General features: G+C 39.6%; 1 protein-coding gene across 3 annotated transcripts in view; it reads left to right on the forward strand.

The window, feature by feature from the left end:
- Nucleotides 1-7937: 7937 nt before the first annotated feature.
- Nucleotides 7938-20842, forward strand: part of MKRN1 (makorin ring finger protein 1) — a 33666-nt gene continuing 20761 nt past the window's right edge. For 2 of the 3 annotated variants that reach the window (XM_078153364.1, XM_020998041.2), the window contains exon 1: nt 7938-8200. In XM_078153364.1, coding sequence (XP_078009490.1) covers nt 8028-8200 — 173 coding nt within the window. In that variant the 5' untranslated portion in view covers nt 7938-8027. The remainder of the gene's footprint in view (nt 8201-20842) is intronic. The other variant, XM_020998040.2, reaches the window with a different exon arrangement.

The following is a 20842-nucleotide window of genomic DNA, read 5'->3' on the forward strand; positions in this document are numbered from 1 at the left end:
AAAGCTATGGAGGTGTAGGATAGAATGCTGTATAAGAAGAACAGAAAGAAGGGCAGTCTGAATAGATGAAAGAATGAATGGAGGGGTATAATATGAAATTAGCCTGGAGAGGTAAGCTGGAGTCAGATTGGGAAGAGCTTTAGACAACAGGAGTTTGTATTTCATCCTAGATAGAATAGGCATCGGAGGGAGTGATACAATCAGGCTTCTTTTTAATGAATATTACTTTGGCAGCTGGAGATCCTGGAGAGAGGAGAGAATAGAGGCAGGGAAGGAGAACCTTGTGAGTGGACAGAAGGTGAGGATCATGAGAACTTCTATGGAGGCAGAAATGGTAAGAATTGGTGACTGATAAGTTGGGGCTAAGAAAGAAGGAAGAACTGAGGATGATATTGAGGACTCAAATCTGGGCGCCTGTGGGAATAGCCACGCCCTTGACAGATACAAGGAACTTGGGAATAAGGGTTAGTTTAGGGGGAAAAGTAATGAATTCTGTTTTGGATATGTTGAATTTAAGATTCCTATAGGATAATTTAAGATTCCTATTAAGAGATTGGGCCTGTGATTTTACTGGTGTGGAGAACACCTAGATGAGGAAACTCCCTTGACCAATGCAAGTTGGCTCCTTCTCTGCCACTCATAGTCTGAGAGAGTTGCCAAGAACACTGAAAAGTAAAGTGATTTACTCAGGCTCAGGTAACTAATAGTATGTGTCAGAAGCAAGACATATACCCAGGTCTTCATGACTTCAACTCACTAGCCACTACACAATGCTGCCTCTCCTTCCTATCCAGTGGGGAACATCCAATAAACAGTTGGTGGTATAGGACTGGAGCTCAGGAGACAGATTGGGCTGGATATATAGAGCTGAGCATCTTCTGAATAGAAATTATAATGGAATCCAGAGAGGAGAGAGAAGAAGGGAGAGAAAGAAGACGGAAGAAGGAGGAGGAGGAGGAGACAAGAAAGAGAAGATAAGGAAGGGAAGAGAAGAGAAGAGAAGAGAAGAGAAGAGAAGAGAAGAGAAGAGAAGAGAAGAGAAGAGAAGAGAAGAGAAGAGAAGAGATAACCCAAAACAGAGTCTTGGGGTATATCCACATCTCTCTAGCGGGTAGGTGTTGATCCACATGGATGATGATTAAGCAAAGGAAACTGAGAAGCAGCCAGTGAAGCGGGAGGGAAAAACAAGAACAGTGTCATTAGAACTCAGGGGGAAGAGAGTATCCAGCCAGGGAGCATAGCCAACAGTGACAAATGCTGCAGAAAGGTCAAAAAAAGATAAGGACTGAGACAAAGACATTGGAAATTAAGAAAGCATTGATTGATGGGCAATGTACCAAAATTTCTGAGATATGGCTAAAATAGTCCTCAGAGGAATAATTATATTTCTAAAAACATCCACTAACAAAGTAGAAAAAGAGTATCAATGAACTGAACATGGTGTTTTTAAAAATAGAAAGCCAACAAATAAACAAACCCAAAATAAATTCAAAAGAGGAAATCTTGAAAAGTAGAGAAATAGTTATATTGGAAGCCAAAAAGCCTTTAGAACTAATAAATAAAACTAAAAAGTGGCTCTTTTAAGAGGACTAACAAAATCAATAAATTTTAGGCCAATCTGATTAAAAAGAGAGAGAAAATCAAATTTTAAAAATAAACAAGATGAAATGATAACAAACTCAGAAGAAATAAACCAATGAGCATACTCTATTACACAGTTTATACCCCACAAAAGCTAAGAATTCAAAAGAAAGATCGTTAGTGACAAAATTATAAAATATCCAAATTAACAGAACAGAAATTGAGTTCTTAAATAATCTAATATTAGAAAGGAAATTGAACTAGCTATAAGTGAATTACCAAAGAATAAAACCCCTGTTCCAGATGGATTTACAGGAAAATTTTATAAAACTTTTAAAAACTTAGAAAGGAAGCACTCTACCAAACCCTTTCTATAAGACAAACATAATTTTAATACCTAAATTGGGGAAAGATGATGAATTTCAATGCAAAAATTTTAAATAAAATCCAGGCAAGAATTTGGTTTGCATGACTATACATACTTGTATTGGGTTTTGTTTTTCTTGCCTTCTGAATAGGTGGGGGAAGAGGGAAAGGCGAGAGACAGAATTCAGAAATAAAAATAAAATTGAATTTTAAAAAAGAAACTAAAAAAAATACAAATTTAAAAAATTATCAGGACCAAGCTGGATTTCTATTCATATGAATGAATGTAAATATTTATTAATATAATATAAAACATAAATATCCTTCAGGACAGAAAGATGTTTCATTATTAAGAAAATAATTAACACAATCATATTAAGAACAAAAACATCCCAAACAACATGATTATTTCAATAGATGTGGGAAAAAAAGTATTTGACAAAGTACAACAATCATTTATGCTTTAAAAAAACCCACAAAACAAAGGTACAGAGGGATTTTTAAAAAAAAATGATAAAAGGGGCATCTAGGTGGCACAGTGGATAGACCACTGGCCCTGAAGTCAGGAGGACCTGAGTTCAAGTCTGGCCTCAGACCAAACACTTGACACTTAACTAGCTGTGTGACCCTGGGCAAGTCACTTAACCCCAATTGCCTAAAAAAAATATATATATAATACTCTAAAATCACAAGCTACCATTATATGCAACAGGGAGACAGTAGAAGGGTTCACAATAAATAAAGATACAAATCAAGAATGTCCCCTTTTCCCATTGTTACTGCACATGATTCTAGAAATGCCATTGTAAAGGTGGGGTGCCCAGAGAGGGTAGATTTGAATTTAAGATATCATTTCTTTAAAATTCCTATAAATGTTACTGAAAATTGTCTTAGGGAAGATAGTTATGTCAGAGAGTATGGGAGACTTTGCCAGTTCGAACATTTCTCTCTCCAAGCTAGAAATGGCTTGGATATAGAATGTTATATTAATTAATTAATTAATTATTTATTTATTTTTTGATTTTTAGGCAATTGGGGTTAAGTGACTTGCCCAGAGTCACACAGCTAGTAAGTGTTAAGTGTTTGGTCTGAGGCCGGATTTGAACTCAGGTCCTCTTGACTTCAGGGCCAGTGCTCTGTCCACTGTACCACCTAGCTGCCCCCTAGAATGTTATATTAAATAAAACTGTCTCTGGCAGACCCGTGGACCTCAGTTCAAATCCGGCCTCAGACACATAAAAACTCACTACCTGTGTGACTCTGGGCAAGTCATTTAACCCCAACTGCCCACTAAAAAAACAAACAAACAAACAAACAAATAAAGAGAGATGGTTGGAAAGATGGCCTCTGAAATCTTGTAGCTCTGGATCTATGATCTTTCTTTTTAGGCAATTAGGGTTAGGCGACTTGCCCAGGGTCACACAGCTACTAAGTGTTTGGTCTGAGGCCAGATTTGAACTCAAGTCCTCCTGACTTCAGGGCCAGTGCTCTATCCACTGAACCACCTAGCTGCCCCCTGGATCTATGATCTTCTCATGCATCTTTCAAGTATCTACTCAAATGCCAACGCTGCCCTGATTGTTTGAATTTCTTCTGCTGTCCAATGATCTCTTCGATACCAAGTCTGACCTGTTCTCCTCTATTCTCCTTCTCACCCTCTCTGCAGCATTTGACACTGTGGCCTATCCTGCTCTCTTGGACACTCTCCAGTCTGGGTTTTTAATACTCTGCGTCCTCTGAGTTCTTCTCCTACCTGTCCTACTGCTCCTTCTCAGTTTCTTTTGCAGGAAGACCATACTCTCTTGGGCCCTCTTCTCTTCTCCCTCTATACTCATAAATACCTCATCAATTCCCATGTGTTTATTTATCCTGTGTATATTGATGACTCTCAGATCTAGCCTGAGGGTCCCTCCTGAGCATCCATCATGAACTACGTATTGTTTATATAACTGATTGTCCCATAGGCATCTCAAATTCAACATTTATTATCTTTCCCCTAAAACCCACCTTTCTTCTGAGCATCCTCATTTGTGCAGAGGGCACTACCATACTTTCAGTTATCTAGGTTTGAAATGTCTGTCATCCTATACTCTTTACTTTCCCTCACTCCACATATCCAGTTTCTAAATCTTGTTGTTGATAACTTCACATCTCTTGTTTCCATCTTCTTCCCTCTTTTCACATAGCTACCTTAGCTTAGGTCTTCTTGCCTCCACTATTATGCCCTTGGTGACAAGGAAGCCATGAGGCTCCCAGGAAGCTGCGTCAAGGAAGGCATGGCTTGAGCCTTGCCCTAGCTCCCCTGGTCAATCAAGTCCAGCTTTGTTGCCTGTTAGGGAAAATCTAGCCTGAGCTTCCTTTCCCAAAACGGAACCCTGGTAGATGTTGGTGTTATCACACCGCCTTTATTCACATCCTCAATTGGCTGCAAAAACTCTTCCTAAAAGCATAGACCTGACGATGTAATTCTCCCATTCAGTGAACTACAATGGTTCCCTACTGTCCCTAGGATCAAATGTAAAAGCCTCTGTTCCTTTGCCACCAGGCCCCACCCTAATCTTTCCAGATTTAGTACACATTACTTTGCTTCTTCCATACTATGTGGAAGTGTTTCCACAATAGCCAAAGTTACTGTTCCCCACATCATCTTCATACATTTGAATTAGCTGTTCCCCCTGCCTGGCATATCCTCTCTCCTCACCTTTATCTAGTGTAATACCTAGCTTCCTTCAAGACTCAACTTAAGCACAACATAAAGCCTTTCCTGATTCACCACCCAGCTGCTAGTGCCTTTTCCACAATATTATATTTACAACATACAATTTTGTATATACCTACTCATGTACATGTCTCCCATAGGAATACTGCCAGTTCCTCAAGGTCAGGGACTGTTGTGCTATTGTCTTTGTATCTTCTGTGTCTAGCACAGTACTTAACACATAATAGACACTTAATAAATGCTTGTTGATTGATTGATTGATTGACTTGGATTATGATAGGGGAAAAGTTCTTAACCTTTTTGTGTCATGGATCCCTTTGGCTGACTGCTGAAACTATGGACCTCTTCCCAGAAACATGGGTTTGGGTTTTTGTTTTTTTTTAATTCATAATTGAAAGAAATGTTAAATTTCAGCTAAGGGTCAGTGAAAATAAAAGTTTTTTTTTCATCCAATTTCATGAATCCCTGAAATCAATCCATAGATTCCTTGGGAAGCCAGGGACCCCTGGCCTATGGTATCTAGGATATCTAGGGTATCAAGAATCCCTGATCTAGGGTATTTTTCCTTAAATGTGGCTAATTCCTTCTGTTCAAGAAAACAAAATACCAGGTTTTGGTTATAACCACATAACCAAGACAATCTTAGTGTTAATGTTATTGTCTTTAGTGATTGTTTTCACCCAGGCTGGAAACTCTGGGCAGGGACCACTTATACCTTGTCACTTTGATTAACTGACAACTGAATTTTCTTTTAGTTTCTTCCTAATTGTTTTAGGTTACAATGATCCTTAGCTAAACTATAAGCTAAAGCAGGAATGTGATGAAGTCTTCTACTTATTTTCTGTCATAGCTTCATAGATTCTTACAGCGATAAGGGGTCATAGGGACCATGTAGTTCAACCTCCCTTCTCTTAGAAATAACGAAGTTGGGGCAGCTAGGTGGTGCAGTGGTTAGAGTACCAGCCCTGGATTCAGGAGGACCTGAGTTCAAATCTGACCTCAGACACATAACACGTACTAGCTGTGTGACCCTGGGCAAGTCACTTAACCCCACTGCCTAGCAAAAACAAAAACAAAAACAGAAATAAGGAAGTTAAGGACATGAGGTTGAAGGGTCTCTAAGGCGCTTTCCAGCTGTAGCATTCCATGACTTTCTAAAGACTGAGAACTCAAGGAGTCTAACTAGGGCTTTACAGCAAGTATGGAGCCCATTTGCAGGTGGATCAGAAGTCAATGACCATATAAGTGCTTACTTAGAAATGCTAGGCATACAAGTACACATAGAAACGAAAATAGTTCCTGCACTTAAGGAGCTTATATTTGAAACACAGAGGACTGTACAAAAAAAGGCACTTGGAAAAGGGACAAGGAGGAGAACCTTTGAGGAGGCATGGTAGAGAAAATCTGGAATGCAGCTAGCCTGAGTGCTGTCTTTATTTGGAGGTTCTGGGAGAAGTCATCCAATCTGAGGGAGAAGTCACAGGCATGGAGGGTTTTTCCAATGGGTCAGCTCCAGGGCTGGAGTGAGGCTTCAGAATGAAGAGCTGGGTCATGGTAGAGGAAGTCCAAAGTGCATCCTGAGAGGAAAATCAGAAGGGTTTTAAAGTTCAGGCCATAGCAACCTATCTCATAAGATGGACAATTTTTTTTCATTCAGGCTTTCAGTTATATTACAATACTGTCATGTTCTGACCTTAACAACCAGAACAGCCAGAGCCTTCATTGACAGATGACAGGTGATTGGAAGATTGAGAGGAAGCCTCAATTACAGGGAGTAGATTACAGTTATGCCTCTCTCCCAGTAAAAGATACATTTCTGAGAAGTAGTATATTAAGTAGAATCCCATTTACTCATTAACATCCATTCCTCTTTCAGATATGTTTTATCCAAATTTCTGTCTGATTTCAAATAGCCAAATTGAAATCTATAAGGGTTTTCATTATAAGTATTATTATAATCAATTATAATCATTATATACTGTATATTACTTAACTTATATTAATATATTATACTTTGTTACATAATTGTACTATATATTCTACATTGTTATAAAATTTTATTTTAATAGAATTCTATACCATATTGATATTCAACATAGTACATATAATTAATATTTATTTGCTCAATTATAACATTTAATTATGTAATATGCATTGTTATATAATTATATAATATTATTAAGTATAATTCTATATCAAGGTCCCCTAGCCAAATATCTAATCTTCTACAAGAAGCCTTTTTCAATCCCCCTTAATGCTAGTATCTTTCGTCTGTTGATTATTCCCAATTTATCCTGTATATGTCTTATTTGTATCTGTTTGCTTGTTCTCTCTCGAATTGGATTGTAAACTCCTTGAAAACAGGGACTGTCTTTTGCCCCTTTTTGTTTCTTCCCCCTCTTTTATATATTTATTTTTAGTTTCCCATATTCACTTTTATAAAATTTTGACTTCCAAATTGTTCCCCCTATTTCCCCTCTCCTCTCCCCAAGACGGCATGCAATCTAATATAAGCTTTCCATGTTTTTACCTTTCTTTGTAACTTCAGTGCTTAGCCCAGTGCCTGGCAGGTAGTAAGCTGCTTAATAAATGCTTGTCAATTGAACAGCTAAAGTAAAGACATATTAAGAGAGGCTTAAGTATATTAGGTGGACATGCTACATAATCTGGGCCAAAGCTTTTGTCAATCACAGAGCCCTAGGTAATACAGACATTATGTATATGAGCATGAATGTATACCTATATAGACATGTATATAGATGTCTATATACTATGTGACCAGACGGTCCCTCCATTAACAACTATTACACTATGTACCAGGCACCCTACTAAATACTGGAGGGTACAAAAGGCAAAAGACAGCGCCTTCCCTGGAGGAGCTTACAGTCTAATGGGAGAGACAACACGCAAACAACTCTGTAAAACAAAACAAACTGGAGACAATCAATAGAGAAGGCGTTCACATTTTCAATCGTCAGGATGATGCTGATGATGCTTTTGATGCTGATGTTGATGATTGGAGACGGAGCACACCTGTACAGAGCCCCAGTCACTAGCCCCTCCTGTTTGCCGGTAGAAAGCGCGCTCCACCAATCAGAGGGAAGCTAGAGGAGCCGTGTGGGCGGGCAGAGGAAGCTCTCAGGCCGAGGCCCCCCCCCCACTTTGTTCAGCGCAGACCGCAGGATGGGGGGATGGGGAGGGGTAGCGCGACGCGGTTTGGGGAGGTGGTGAAGGAGTACGGAGAGGCTAGCCCAGTCTCTCCTCCCTTCTCTCCTCCCTCCTCCCCCCCGCCCCCCGCCGCCTGACCGGAAGTATGTGATCCCGGAAGTTCCGGTGCCATTGCTGTGTGGGATAAACAGTAATGGCGGAGGCTGCAGCTCCCGGAACAACAGCCACAACATCAGGAGCGGCAGCGGCGGCGGCGGTGGCAGCGGCCTCCCCCACCCTCACCCCCACAGTCGCCTCCCAATCCCCGGCGGCGGGAGGAGGAGGGGGAGGCAGCGGCGGTGGCTGGACCAAACAGGTCACCTGCAGGTAAAGCGGCTAAGAGGCTGAGGGAAGATGGGGGGGCGGGGAAGAGAGAGAAAGCCGGCGTTCCCATGACCCCCACCCGGGGGCGCCGCTGCCCCCGCACCCCACGGCCTTCCCTGCCCAGCCCCGGCGCCCCCAAACCTGGGGGGCGCCCTTCTGGCAGCTTCCTCCCTTCATCTCTGGGCGTCCTGGCGGGGGGCTCCTGCCCAGTCTCTCCCCCAGTCTTTTTTTCTTTAAGTCATCGCAGTTCATGAATTGGGGGGAAAGCTCCATTCGAGGAGGAAGGAGTGGAGTGATCACCCCTTTATCCCAACCCGTGACATGCGCGAATTTGTCCCCCAAATCTCGTCGCCCAGGTCTCTCTGGGAGGAAGTGGGGGTTGGGGGTGTCGTTCTTCCTTTGGCTCTCAAGGTCTTTTCTTGGGGCCTTGGAGTCCCCGCAGAGGGCCCCAGTGAGATTGCCCTGGCTCTCCAGCCTCCTGTCCTCTGGGCTACCCGGCTACAACTGGTTACGAAGGCTGTTATTTATCTCCCCTGCTGTGAGAAGTCGCTTTTGTATTTTTCCTCTCCCCATTTATCCGACTTGGCGTTTCTGGGCTTTGTCTAGAACCAGATCCGAGGCCCAGAAAGCTATCCTACCCTAACTTATCTGGAGGACGCAACTCACCTTCCCGGTTTGGAACCTACTTCTGTACTTCCGGAAGCAACAAAACCTTGGTGTTCAGATGCTTGCTGCACTCTGCATAAATCAGCTTTGCTCTGGTATAAGCAGGGATTTCTGATTTGTCTTAGCCCACTTGATAGTGTACGCAATGAACTAAAGGATCATTTTCAGAGAAAGATATTTTATTTGCAGCATGGGTATTAGTCACTTCAAAATGCTTAGTCAGCATTTAGGCTTTAATAGTGCTGAATTAAGATGGTCCAGCTGAGTATTAGAAAAGAAACTGTTGAGTGAGATAATTTTAGGATGTCTGTCTTTTTTTAATGCTATGCATTTTTTATGTTGTAGGCATGAGGTTTATTATGTTTTAGTATTAATTTCAGGTCCTTTTTTGTCTTTAATGCAGGTATTTTAAGTAATCAAGACATGCAAAATTTCATTCAATAAACCTTTCCTTCAATAAAGTATAAAACACAATTGGGCGTATTTCCCATTTCAGATGTAGGAAAGAGGCTAGACTGAAGTGAAAAATCGACTCAGGATGGGAATTTCAAAAATTCCTTTTCACAAAACCAAATTTTGGGGGTATACTCAGCTATCACTGTGGACAGTCTAGAATTTTAGGTGGTATTTGAGTCTCTTTTTACCAGGATGGTGGAATAAAAGGTTAATATTAAATACTTTATTCTTGGAGTACTTCATTAGCCTTCTGAGTATACCGGTCTTTTATGGTCTTTTATGGCCTATGGTCTTCCCTATACAATTTCTTGAAATAATTCCTTGAATAATTTCATGATTTTAGATTTTTGCCCACAAAGACCTACTCCAGATACTTATTACCTGTGTGACTCTGAGCAAGTCCCTTAAGCTCTCTCAGCCTTAGTTTTCTCATCTCTAAAACAGGGATGATACCCCACCTCACAAGGTAAGAGTCAAATGAGGAAATATGTACAAATACTTTGCAAACTTCCAGTATATTAATGTTAGCTGTTCTTAGCAATGATACATAATTATAGTAGCTAATGCTAAGTTAGTCGAACAGTCGTAACCCACCATCAGTTTGGTTTTTACAACATCTATTTTTATTGCTCTTCTTTGACCCCTCTATTCTTGGCCAACCTTTCCATCATTCATGCCAAAATTGCTGTAGAAAAAGGAGAATTGGATTCTAGTCTCGGTTTATTATGGGAGCTTGGGCAAGTCAATTTAGTTATCTTTATCCCAGAAGTCTAATCTTCAAAATAAATCTCCAGTCTTGTGACCCCTTCCAGATCTAATATCCTTTAAAGATAAATCCATGCAGAGGATGTTATTTGTTTCTTCCAATTTGTGTGCAACATCATCCATGCAAAACACAACTCTTCCCTTAAGCTTTACTGATTTTCCCTGACCCGTCATTCCATGAATTCTTGGTTTTCCTTCAGCACATAATGGATCAGAATTAGTCTATGAGCCAAGCTTAGGGGTTGTTACTAATCCAGTGTGGGAATCCTTTTGTGTTATGGACAGTGAGGAATTTTTATAGTTCAGAACCTCAGTAGATCTGACCTTCAGTGTTTTGTAAAAGATTATGCTGCTCTAATCCTAGTATTTGGTTCTTATGTAAAGCAGTGAGAGACAGATCAAATAGGTAAATAGAGAATTAGCCTGATAATACTGAAAGACCTATGTTCAAGTCCCAGTTCCTGAAAAATATTAATGTTGTGACTTTCGTTAAGGCGCTTATCTTCAAGGCACAGGAGACAACTCTTAAGCCACAAGTTCCAGAACAGTTGGTTGTTGATAATACATTTGTGGCTGGAGTTTCTTCACCAGAACATTACTGCACCAATGAAACCATGAGTCTGATGTACATGTATATCTTTATACATGACCTTATGTACAAAGTACCTAAAAGAATTATGATGAATTTGCCATGATAATGGGAATTTTTGTCAAAATATAATCATTGTTTCCAGTCATTTTCAATAGACTCCATTTCCATGTGCAACTCTCATCTCTATGTATCGATCATCCTTCCTTTCCTTGAATAGAGGAATAAGATACCTAAAAATAGATACTTATTGTCAAAATTATTAAAATTACTTGACTATCAATTTTTAAAAAAACAGAAACTGGGGAGTTGGAGGGCAGGGAAAGGAACAGGGATGACTAGGCGTCTTAATAAAAATCATGTCTCTTGGAATTAAACCAGAGTCTCTCTGTAATGTAGTCCATGATGTAGAATGACATTATAGGTAAGACTAAGTTATAAATAGCTTCTTCCAGTACTCCTTGTAACTAAACCCTTTTGGAAAGGGTCCAAGGTGGTCCTGTGTTATACTGTTGGTGTTATGATGAGGCTACAGTGTACATGTTTCTTTACCACATATCATCCACAGATCTGGGCATTTGTCCAATGCTGCCTTCCTCACACAAGGTATAATGCCTTCTAGAAGCTGGCTAAAGCTACTTCTCTCTTGCCAGCAATCAGATAGTACACCAAATGCGAAGGCGCGAAATAAATGTTAGACGTGGGCCAGCCGGAGCAGTAAGGACTGACTCAGTTTATTCATCTGAGGGTACAGATTATATAGAGAAAGTCTAGCCTAGCTACATCCCCGTGAGACACTCCTCGAGCATCTGCTAATAAGTGACAATACCTATTTTCTGGTAACCAGAGTTCCTAGATTGGGATGTAAAACTCCAAGACTTTTCCCTAGTGCTGAGGCATCACCTGCATAGAGGGGTGATAAGTAAATCTAAGGTTCAGAGAATGAGACGGAATGTCTCCGGAACCTCCCTTGCAGGGGGAGATTTGGAGAGCCCTGCCTTGAGCCCTGTGAGTTAAGCCTGGGCAAAGGTTAAGCTTTATCCTGGATCTTAAACCCAGATAGGACCCTTACAGCCGGCTCTCTACACTTCTCCTGTGTCCAAGAACACAAAACTTATTCACTCTTTTTAATGGAGGGTGCTTATTTTCATTGATTCTATCTGATGTTCTATTGTTATTTCTCATGATGTTTTTCCTCTGCAACTTAATGTTAAATACTTAATGGTTCTGTATCATGCAGCCCCTTCCTCCCCCCCCCCCCACTCCCCACAAAGCTATTAACATTTCCATCCCTTTTGTTTGAGAATCAGGATGGGACCTTAGGATTTTACCATTCTTTAGCATCTCTAAGGATAAAATAGGTGGGGTTAAAAACAATTAAAGGCTTAATCATATAACTCATTTATGTAGTATTTCAGATGCATTCCTCAGAGACCCATAAGGAAACTGAAGTCATTCAGCAGGCATTTATTAAACACCTACCATGTGCCAAGCACTGTGTTCATCACTGGGAATACAAAGAAAGACCAAAAACAGTCTTTACTCACCAGGAACAGTTTAATGGGGGGGGGGGGAGACAGCATGCAAACAACTATGTACAAGCAAGGTATATACCAGATAAATTAGAAATAATCAACAGGAAAAAGGCAGTAGCTTTAAAGAGGATTGGGAAAGATTTCTGGCAGAAAGAATGATTTTAGCTGAGACCTGAAAAAGCTAGGAAGGCCAGGAGATGGGAATGAAAAGGGAAAGAATTCCAGACTGGGGAGGGGCAGGAGACAGCTAGAGAAAATGCCTGGAGTTGAGAGATAAGAGTGTCTCCTGTCAGGAACGGTAAAGGAGGCCAGTGTCACTGGAGTATGTGAAGGGAGGAAAAGGTGTGTGTATAAGAAGACTGGACTGATAGAAGGGATCCAGGTTATGAAGGGTTTAGAACCCTAAGTGGTGGGGAGCCACTGGAATTTATTGAATAAGGTGACATGATTAGACCTGTATCTTAGGAAGATCAGTTTGACAGCTGAGTGGAGGATGGAGTGTAGTGGGGAGAGACTTGTGAGTCAGGGAGACCAGCCAAAAGGCTATTGCAGTAGTCCAAGTGTGAAGAGATGAGGGGCATTTAGGAGAGGTGGTATGAAGGTTGAAATGACAGGACTTGGTAACCAGTTGATATGGGGGTCTGAGAAATTCAGATGATTTGCTCAAGACAAGACAGAGTATACTCTGCAAATTATAATTTTGTTTACTAGTGTGATTTGTGCAATACTCAGGTAAGTGTCCTGTCGAATGATATTTTTAGCAAATCTTTCTTCAGCTAATCAACATCATAATTTTACTCTCTCATCAGACTCTTTAGAAATAGCCGACCTCATCTTAAATTATCTTTCATTAAAGGTTGTTAATTTAGAACTGGCCCATAAATATATAATGTTTGGATTTCATCTGGATACCTTTATGTTATATTGCCACTATAACTTCATTAAAATAAAGCTGCTAAGATGGAAAGGTCTTCCTGGAAGTGATGTTCATGTTCTTTGATTTGTTACTCAGTTTTTTAACTTGAAAACTATTTGGAATTGCTTTTGTGTGTTTAAAAAAACCCTCACTAAAATAATTTCTATTAATTAAATAAATTGATCTAATGAAATCAACTAAATATTAAGTAATAAAACAAATATCTGAGTGTGTGCTAGGCACATTGAGGGGAGTGCAAGGAAGTAGAACAAGCACCATGCCATGAGAGAACCTGCGTCTAGTGGCAAAGACTGTTGTACCAGCAAGAAGAATTAAGTTAGAGTATAAAAGATTTCATGATTCAACATTAAATTAATCAACAAACAAATAAAAATGTATTCTTAAATCTCTAGGAAATTGTAATGAATGCCTGTAAACATACTGACTGGATCCATGAACCTTTCACAAGCTTCTGACTGGCCACAATGTTCAAGTTTCCAAGAGATTCCATTCAAATATTTATTAAGTATCTGCTCTGTGTAAAGTGCTGGGGATATGCAGGTGGAGTAAGGAATAGACTCTATCCTCAAGGACTTAGTGATAGATTAGTGTGTTGAAAGAGTGCATGAAGAGGTAATGTGCATGGGGCCAGACAGGTATATTCTTCACCAAGAAAGTGTTGTGATCAGAATTCTGAACTTGAAGATTAGGCTTCTGTATGTTGATGGACTTTGAGATAGGGAGGTGACTTAAGAGACTATTACAGTAGTGTAGGTGAGATACTGAGAGCCTAAACTAGAATAATGGGAATGAAAAGGAGAAAGACAAGTTTAAGAAATGTTGAATTAGAATGGACAGAACTGAGTTTGAAAACTGATTGGATGTAAGGAGAGAGGAAAAAAGCAAATACCCTGACGTTTTTATACCTGGATGACTAAGGAAGATGCTGGTGTAGCTATAATGATATTAGAGAGATGGGCAGATTTTGGGGGGAGGGACAATTCAGCTTTGGGCACATTTGAATTTGATCCAGGAGATATACAGCAGGCAGTTGGAAATGTGAACCTGGTGCTTAGGGGGGAAATTGGTCCTGGAGATAAAGATTAGAGAATCATATGCGTAGAAATGATTATTAAAGATGAAATAATCAAGAAAAAGTATATAAAGTCAAAGATGACAGTATAAAGTTACTATGTCCAAAAATCCAGATATTCTTAAAGTTTAAGGGGATCTTAGAGGTTATTTAATCCAGCCTTTGTCCACCAAGTGCAAGAATTACTTCTGTATGTCTTCTTTTCTTGATCCTCTAGTCATTCCCTCCCCCAGTTAAATTCAACGAGGGGGTTTATTGAGCTCTTATTTGTAAAATAGGTGCAGAGCATACAAAAACAAAAATGAAACTGACCCTGCCCTTGAAGAGCTGACATTCTGTTTGGAGGATGCAAAATGTACAAATGTATATGAGTAAAAATTTTATACAAAGTAATTCGAAGAGGGAGACAGGAATATCTGGAGGAATCAGAAAGGTCTAAGAGGTGGCACCTAAGCTGTCCTTTGAACAAGATTGATGAGGGGGCAATGTATTGCAGACACAGGTTCCCACTTGGACAAAGACATGGAAGCAGGAGATAGATGCCTCCATCTAGTTAGGGACCACCTTATCTATTCTTCCTCCAGAATATCCTTTGAACAAATGTCACCATCCTAGTGCAGGTCCAAATTATCTCCTGCATAGCTAGAGTGATCTTCCTGCCACAGATCTCTCCTGTTTAGTCAGTTCTACACAATACTGCCTAGTAAAAGCTCCTAACACAGCACCCTAAACTTGAGCTGTGGCCAAAAATATTTATTGGCTTCTGTTTGCTTGTGAGATAGAGTATAGGCCTGACATTCAAGGCCTTCTATGATTTGGCTCTAACGCATGTTTAAAGAGGCAGCATGGAGTAATGATTAGAGGACTGAACTTGGAGTCAGGAACCTGGGTTAAAATCCCATTCCACTGTCCATATGACCCTTGGCAAGTCACTTCATCACTTGCTACCAGTTTCTTCGTCTGTAAAATAAGAGGGTTGGATTCAGCGGACTCAGATCTAAATGTATTTTAGATACTTTGTTCTTGCGTTCAGTGTTTTCTCTTTCGTGTATTTGCTGCCTTCCAGACCCGTGGTGGTGTACAGTGAATAGAGGGTTGGGCTGGGAGTCAGGAAGACTCAACTTCCTGAGTTCAGATCTGGCTTCAGACACTTACACAGTTACTTAACCCTGTTTGCCTTAGTTTCCTCATCTGTAAAATGAGCTGGAGAAGGAAATGGCAAACCGTTCTAGTATCTTTTCCAAGAAAACCCCAAATGGGATCACAGAAAGTCACACAAATGAACAACAAAAATTTCCCTGGAATGTTCTCCTTCCTTATTTAAATCCTACCCATCCTTTAAGGCTCAACTTAAATGTTATTCCATGGAGTCTTTCTTGATCTTCCCCAGGTACAAGTAATTTCTCTGGGCTAACTGTTACTTTGTACATCTTAGACACTTAGGTCCTCTTTTACCTTATAGTTGTTTGTAATAGTTGATATATTTTATAGAGCTTCGTGACTTACAAAGCAGTTTCTAAGTATTCTCAAGTGATTTTCAAAATAACTCTGTGAGATGGATAGCTTTAAGTATTTCACAATGGAAGAAACAGAATCCAAGAGGGTTGTGACCTTTCCAAGGATGTACAGCTACTAAGTGGCAAAGCTAGAATCAGAACTGACAACTTCTGGCTCCTGTGTTGCCTTTTTTTTTTTAATTATTATTATTTTTAGTGTTCAGCATTCACTTCCACAAGATTTTGAGTTCCAAATTTTCTCCCCACCTCAGGACAATGTGAATTCTGAATATGCCTTCCCCTAATCTACACTCCTTTGTATCTCCTCTCCCCCTTCTCTTATCCCCTTCCCCTTCTATTTTCCTGTAGGGCAGGATAGATTTCTATACCTCATTGCCTGTATATCTTCCCAGTTGCATGTGAAAACAATTTTTAACATTTGTTTTTAAAACTTTGGATTCCAAATTTTCTCCCTTCTTCTCTCCCCCATACTCGTTAAGAAGGCAAGCAACTCGTATACATGTGTAGTCAGGCAAAACACTTCCATAATAGTTATGTTGTGAAAAACTAACTATATTTCTCTTCATCCTATCCCGTTGGGGTTTGTATCTTATTTAACTTTTTAGCTCTTTCAGTCCCTAACAATGTCTTGTACAGAAGTACCTCTTTTTTTTAAAAAAAAAATTTAAATCCAGGTCACATGATTGGCCAGCTTCTTTGAGTATCTGCTACTACTTGAAGAACTCATTCCCTTGTGAAAAAGTTACCTTGTTAAGTTAGTATCTATCTTTTTGTAACTTTATACTGAGTTTTCCTCATTTTGCCTTCTGGAGCAAGACAGAACAGGGAGATTCCATCTTTTTTATGACTTCCCTTCAGATATTTGATCTGTTATTCTCCCTGTAGTCTTTTTCTAGACTTGTCATCTATGATGCCTTCAAACTTCACACCTAAATTATTCTCTGAACATACGCTATAGTTTTTAAATGGCTGTGTTAAGACGTGGCACTTAGAAATGAACACAGTACTCTGCTGTGTTGTTTGAGTAGCATGAAGTACAGTGGGACTGTTACTTTCCATGATCTGGGTACTGTATTTTTTTAATGCCGCCTAAGGTTATGTTAGCTTTAGCAGTCCAGTTATACTGTTGACTCATTTAACCTGCAGCCAACTAAAACTCCCCCAGGTCTTTTTTCGTGAACACACACATATTCATACACCCCAAAACCAGAGAAATGTAAATGTCATTTCTGTACACTTGTAAAAGTAATAACTAAACCTACAATGCTTGCTCACCTGCTGTGGAATCATATAGGCACAATCTTTATATTGAAATTAATGTCTATAATAAGGATATATCTCCTAGCCTCAAGCTGTTCCTATTCTTTAGCCAAGAGGAACTTACAGACCAAAAGAAGGAATACTTGACAGGCAGAGAGACAAAGAGTTACATCCAGATAGAGTGGATGCTGCCTTGGACTACTTCCTCTTTGCTCTAGCCATCAATGACCAATGTGCCTCCTTTGTTCTGATGCTTCACTCTACCTTTTCGTCTTCTCTTTCAGGGGTGCAAGCATTTTGTCTTCCTTGGTACAGCTTGGGGGCGGAGAGCAAGCAGAGTGGAGTGCATATTTCAGTGCATGTTTTTGAAAAGTAACCTCTCCAGTCTTTTCCTGAGTTAGAACTACCTGATCCTGTAGTTGTTCAATTATTTTTTTACTTAAATGTAGAGGTGGGTTGTTTTTGTTGTTGTTTTTTTTACTATATAATTGGAAATTTTTCTCTTATTTTTATTGATAATTTTTAATATCATATTTACTTCCAAGAATATCTCTATCTTTCCCTGCCCAGCAAACCATCCTCCATAAGAAAGAGAGGGGAAAAAATAGTTCAGTAAAACTAACCAGCACATAAGCAATCTGATATATGCAATCAGCCTTCCCCTGTGCAGTGAAGGGAAGAAGTCACATTTTTTCAGGTCCTCTTCTATCCAAGTTTGGTCATTAAAATCTCACAACCAGGTATAGTAGAGCTTTCTGTTTATCCTTGTCAAATGTCATCTTGATGTTACTCCAGTGATTTTTCTTTTAGATGTCCCCTCTTGTTTTGATTATTTACCATTGGGTTGCTACAGTTTTATTTTATTCTGTCACCCCCTGGTCATACCTATATCATGAGCAACATTTTGCTAGCCTGTTGAGATCATATTGAACTTAATTCTGTCATCTTATATGTTAGCCTAGTTTTATATAATCTAAAATTTTGATAAATGTATGTTTACATCCATGTTGCTTATTCAGTTGACTAGGCCAACAGTCATTAATCAAATACTTAAATGGAATTATTCATCAAGGTTCAAATTAACACTTTTAACACTAAATATTTTATCAACCACGGCTGTTATGAAAAACTCTTAAAATCTTGGCTGCAACAGATATACTGTATCTACAGTGTTCCATTTGCCTATCAAGCCAGTAACCTTATTAGGAAAGGAAAAGTAGGCAGTTCAGTATATGTGTGATTATCTTGGCCTGATTTGGCTTGTAAACCTATGTTGGCAGGTAGTGATCGCTACATTAGTTTCTGAATGCTTACAAACTATTCCCTAAATGATCTATTTTTTAAAAATTTTGGAGATCAGTGTCAAACTGACCTGTAGTTTCTGGGATCCTCCTTTTTTCCCTCCATTTTTAGCATGAAGTCCCAATTATGCAGTTCTTCTGGCATTTTATAGTTCCTTAGAGATTACCAACAAATCCAATGGTTCTGAGATTATTTCTGCAAGTTATTTTAGCAAGAATTATAAGGAACAATCAAAGGCCTGAAGACTTGAACACATTTAAAACAGCTAGTATTCTTTTTTCTGTCCTTACCTATCTTGAGGTACAGTCCTCTTTGCATTGTCTGTTCTATAATTTCCAGTGTGAAGACTAGTCTTCTAGTTGAAGATGAAAATAGGAACTGAGAAGTTCTATATTTTCACTGTCTTCTGGTTAACAATGTCAGCTTCCCTAATCAGCTGTCACCTTCATTTTTTTTTGTTCTGAATACAGCTAAAATTAATTCTTTGTAAGCCCCAGTTTATTCGATGCTTTTAGTTTTTTTCTTGCATAAATATATGTAAATATATATGTATGTATGTATTTGTTATATGCCCCCATCTTTTTACATGCCCTTTAATACTTTTAAATAATTTATGAGCTTATAAGTCAATCAACAAGTGTCAATTAAGTGCCTCCAATGTGTCAGGTAATGTGCTAGGTGCCTAAGATACAAATACAACCTGCATTGTTCCTGACAGCAAGAAGCTTGTATTAGGTGAATCCAACATTTTTCCAACTAAGTAAATACAGCATATAAAAAGTGCACAGTGATTAGAGTACCTGGAAAGGCTTCCTCAGGGGAGCCCAGAAAGTTCTAAGAGTCAAGCAATCCAGGCATTGGGCTTAGCCTGTGGCAAAGAAACAGAAAGTGGCACCATGGGGCTCAAGGAACCAGTAGATAAGCCGGTTTGGTGGGACCGTTGTAGGAGGGGAGTGTAATTAGCCTGAAGGACAAGTTCTGAAGCCAAATTGTGAAGGGCTTGAAATACTGGACATTAGTTTGTATTTGATCCTACAGGCAATGGGGAGCCACTGAAGTTTCTTGAGCTTACGAGTGATACAGACAGACTTGTGTTTTTAGGATAACAACAGCTACGTGGAAGATAACTTCGTAGAGGGGAGAAAATATGGGGGGGGAAACTAAGCACAATGGCTGCACGATGGATGGTTGAGCCGAAAGTCAGGATGATCTGAATTCAGATCCAACCTCAGACACTCACTGTGTCCCTGTGACGCTCTCTACCTCAGTTTCCTCATCTGTAAAGCAGTGATAATAATAGCACCTACTTTGCAGGCACAGAGATAATATTTGCAAAACACTTTGCACACTTTAAAGTGCTATATAAATACTATTATTAGAAGAACTAGGAGTCTATTGCAGCAGTCTGGGTGTGAAGGGCCTGGATTAAGGGGATGCCCGTCTCAGAACAAAGAGGACAGACGGGGAAGACAGTGTGCATGTAGAATTGATCGATGTTAGAAACTGATAGTGTGAGGAAGTTGAACAAAAGTGTGAAAAGTCAAGGATGACTTCTAGGTAACTTGAAGCATGATGGTGTCTTCAGCAGATAGTTGAGGAAGCTTGGTGTAGGAGATTGAGGCTTTGCTTTGGAAGTTCAGGAAACGTGATTGAAGATCCATCTCTAACACATATTAGCTATGTGATCCTAGGCAAGTCAGTGAGTCTCAGTACCCTAGGCAGACTGCTAAAATTTAAGTTACAGAAAGTATTTCCTTGTTAAGTTAATGAATTGGTTATCTGTATTCTTAGAGGGAGCTTGTATGCTTGGAGTTTACTACATGGAAATTGCCACTTCAAAAAAAAAATTCTTTCAGAATGTGTTAAAAAATTATTTCTTTGAATATTTACTAGCTTGGACACCTGACCACATCTTTTTTGGGGGGCGGGGGGTTTGGTGAGGAAGTCGGGGTTAAATGACTTGCCCAGGGTCACACAGCTAGTGTTGTGTCTGAGGCCGAATTTGAGTTCAGGTCCTCCTGACTCCAAGGCCGGAGCTTTATCTACTGCGCCATCTAGCTGCCCCTTGGCTTCACATCTTGAGACCTAAATTGTGTTCATATACCATAAGTGGTATTCCTCAATTAGAATAGAAGCAACTTCTCCTTTTTAGTTGATACTTTGCTATGTTTCCTACATGATAGTAAAGTTAATAAACATTAAGCCCTAGCCCAGTGCCTGGCACGTAGTAGGTGCTTTATAAATGTTTAGTGACTAAGTGACTACTATGTGCCAAGAATTATGTGCCTGTGCTTAGGGCTGGGGATACAAATACAAAAAAAAAAAAGATAGTCATGACCCTCAAAGAGCTTACAGTCTAATGGGTGAAGATAACATGAAAGGCTGAAAAACAGGAGAAAGTGGGGAAGGCACCTGAAAGGAGAGAAACATAGTGAGAAGTCAGAAAAGTCTCAGAGTAGTATAGACAGGCAAGAAATGAGGACAGTAACTCCTATTAGAATATTTGAGATGGAACACTTCTATGCAAAACCTTCCTTTTTTCTGTG

Source organism: Phascolarctos cinereus, unplaced genomic scaffold (genome assembly GCF_003287225.1).
Source record: "Phascolarctos cinereus isolate Bilbo 61053 unplaced genomic scaffold, phaCin_HiC Scaffold_1;HRSCAF=81, whole genome shotgun sequence".
Lineage (NCBI taxonomy): Eukaryota > Metazoa > Chordata > Mammalia > Diprotodontia > Phascolarctidae > Phascolarctos > Phascolarctos cinereus.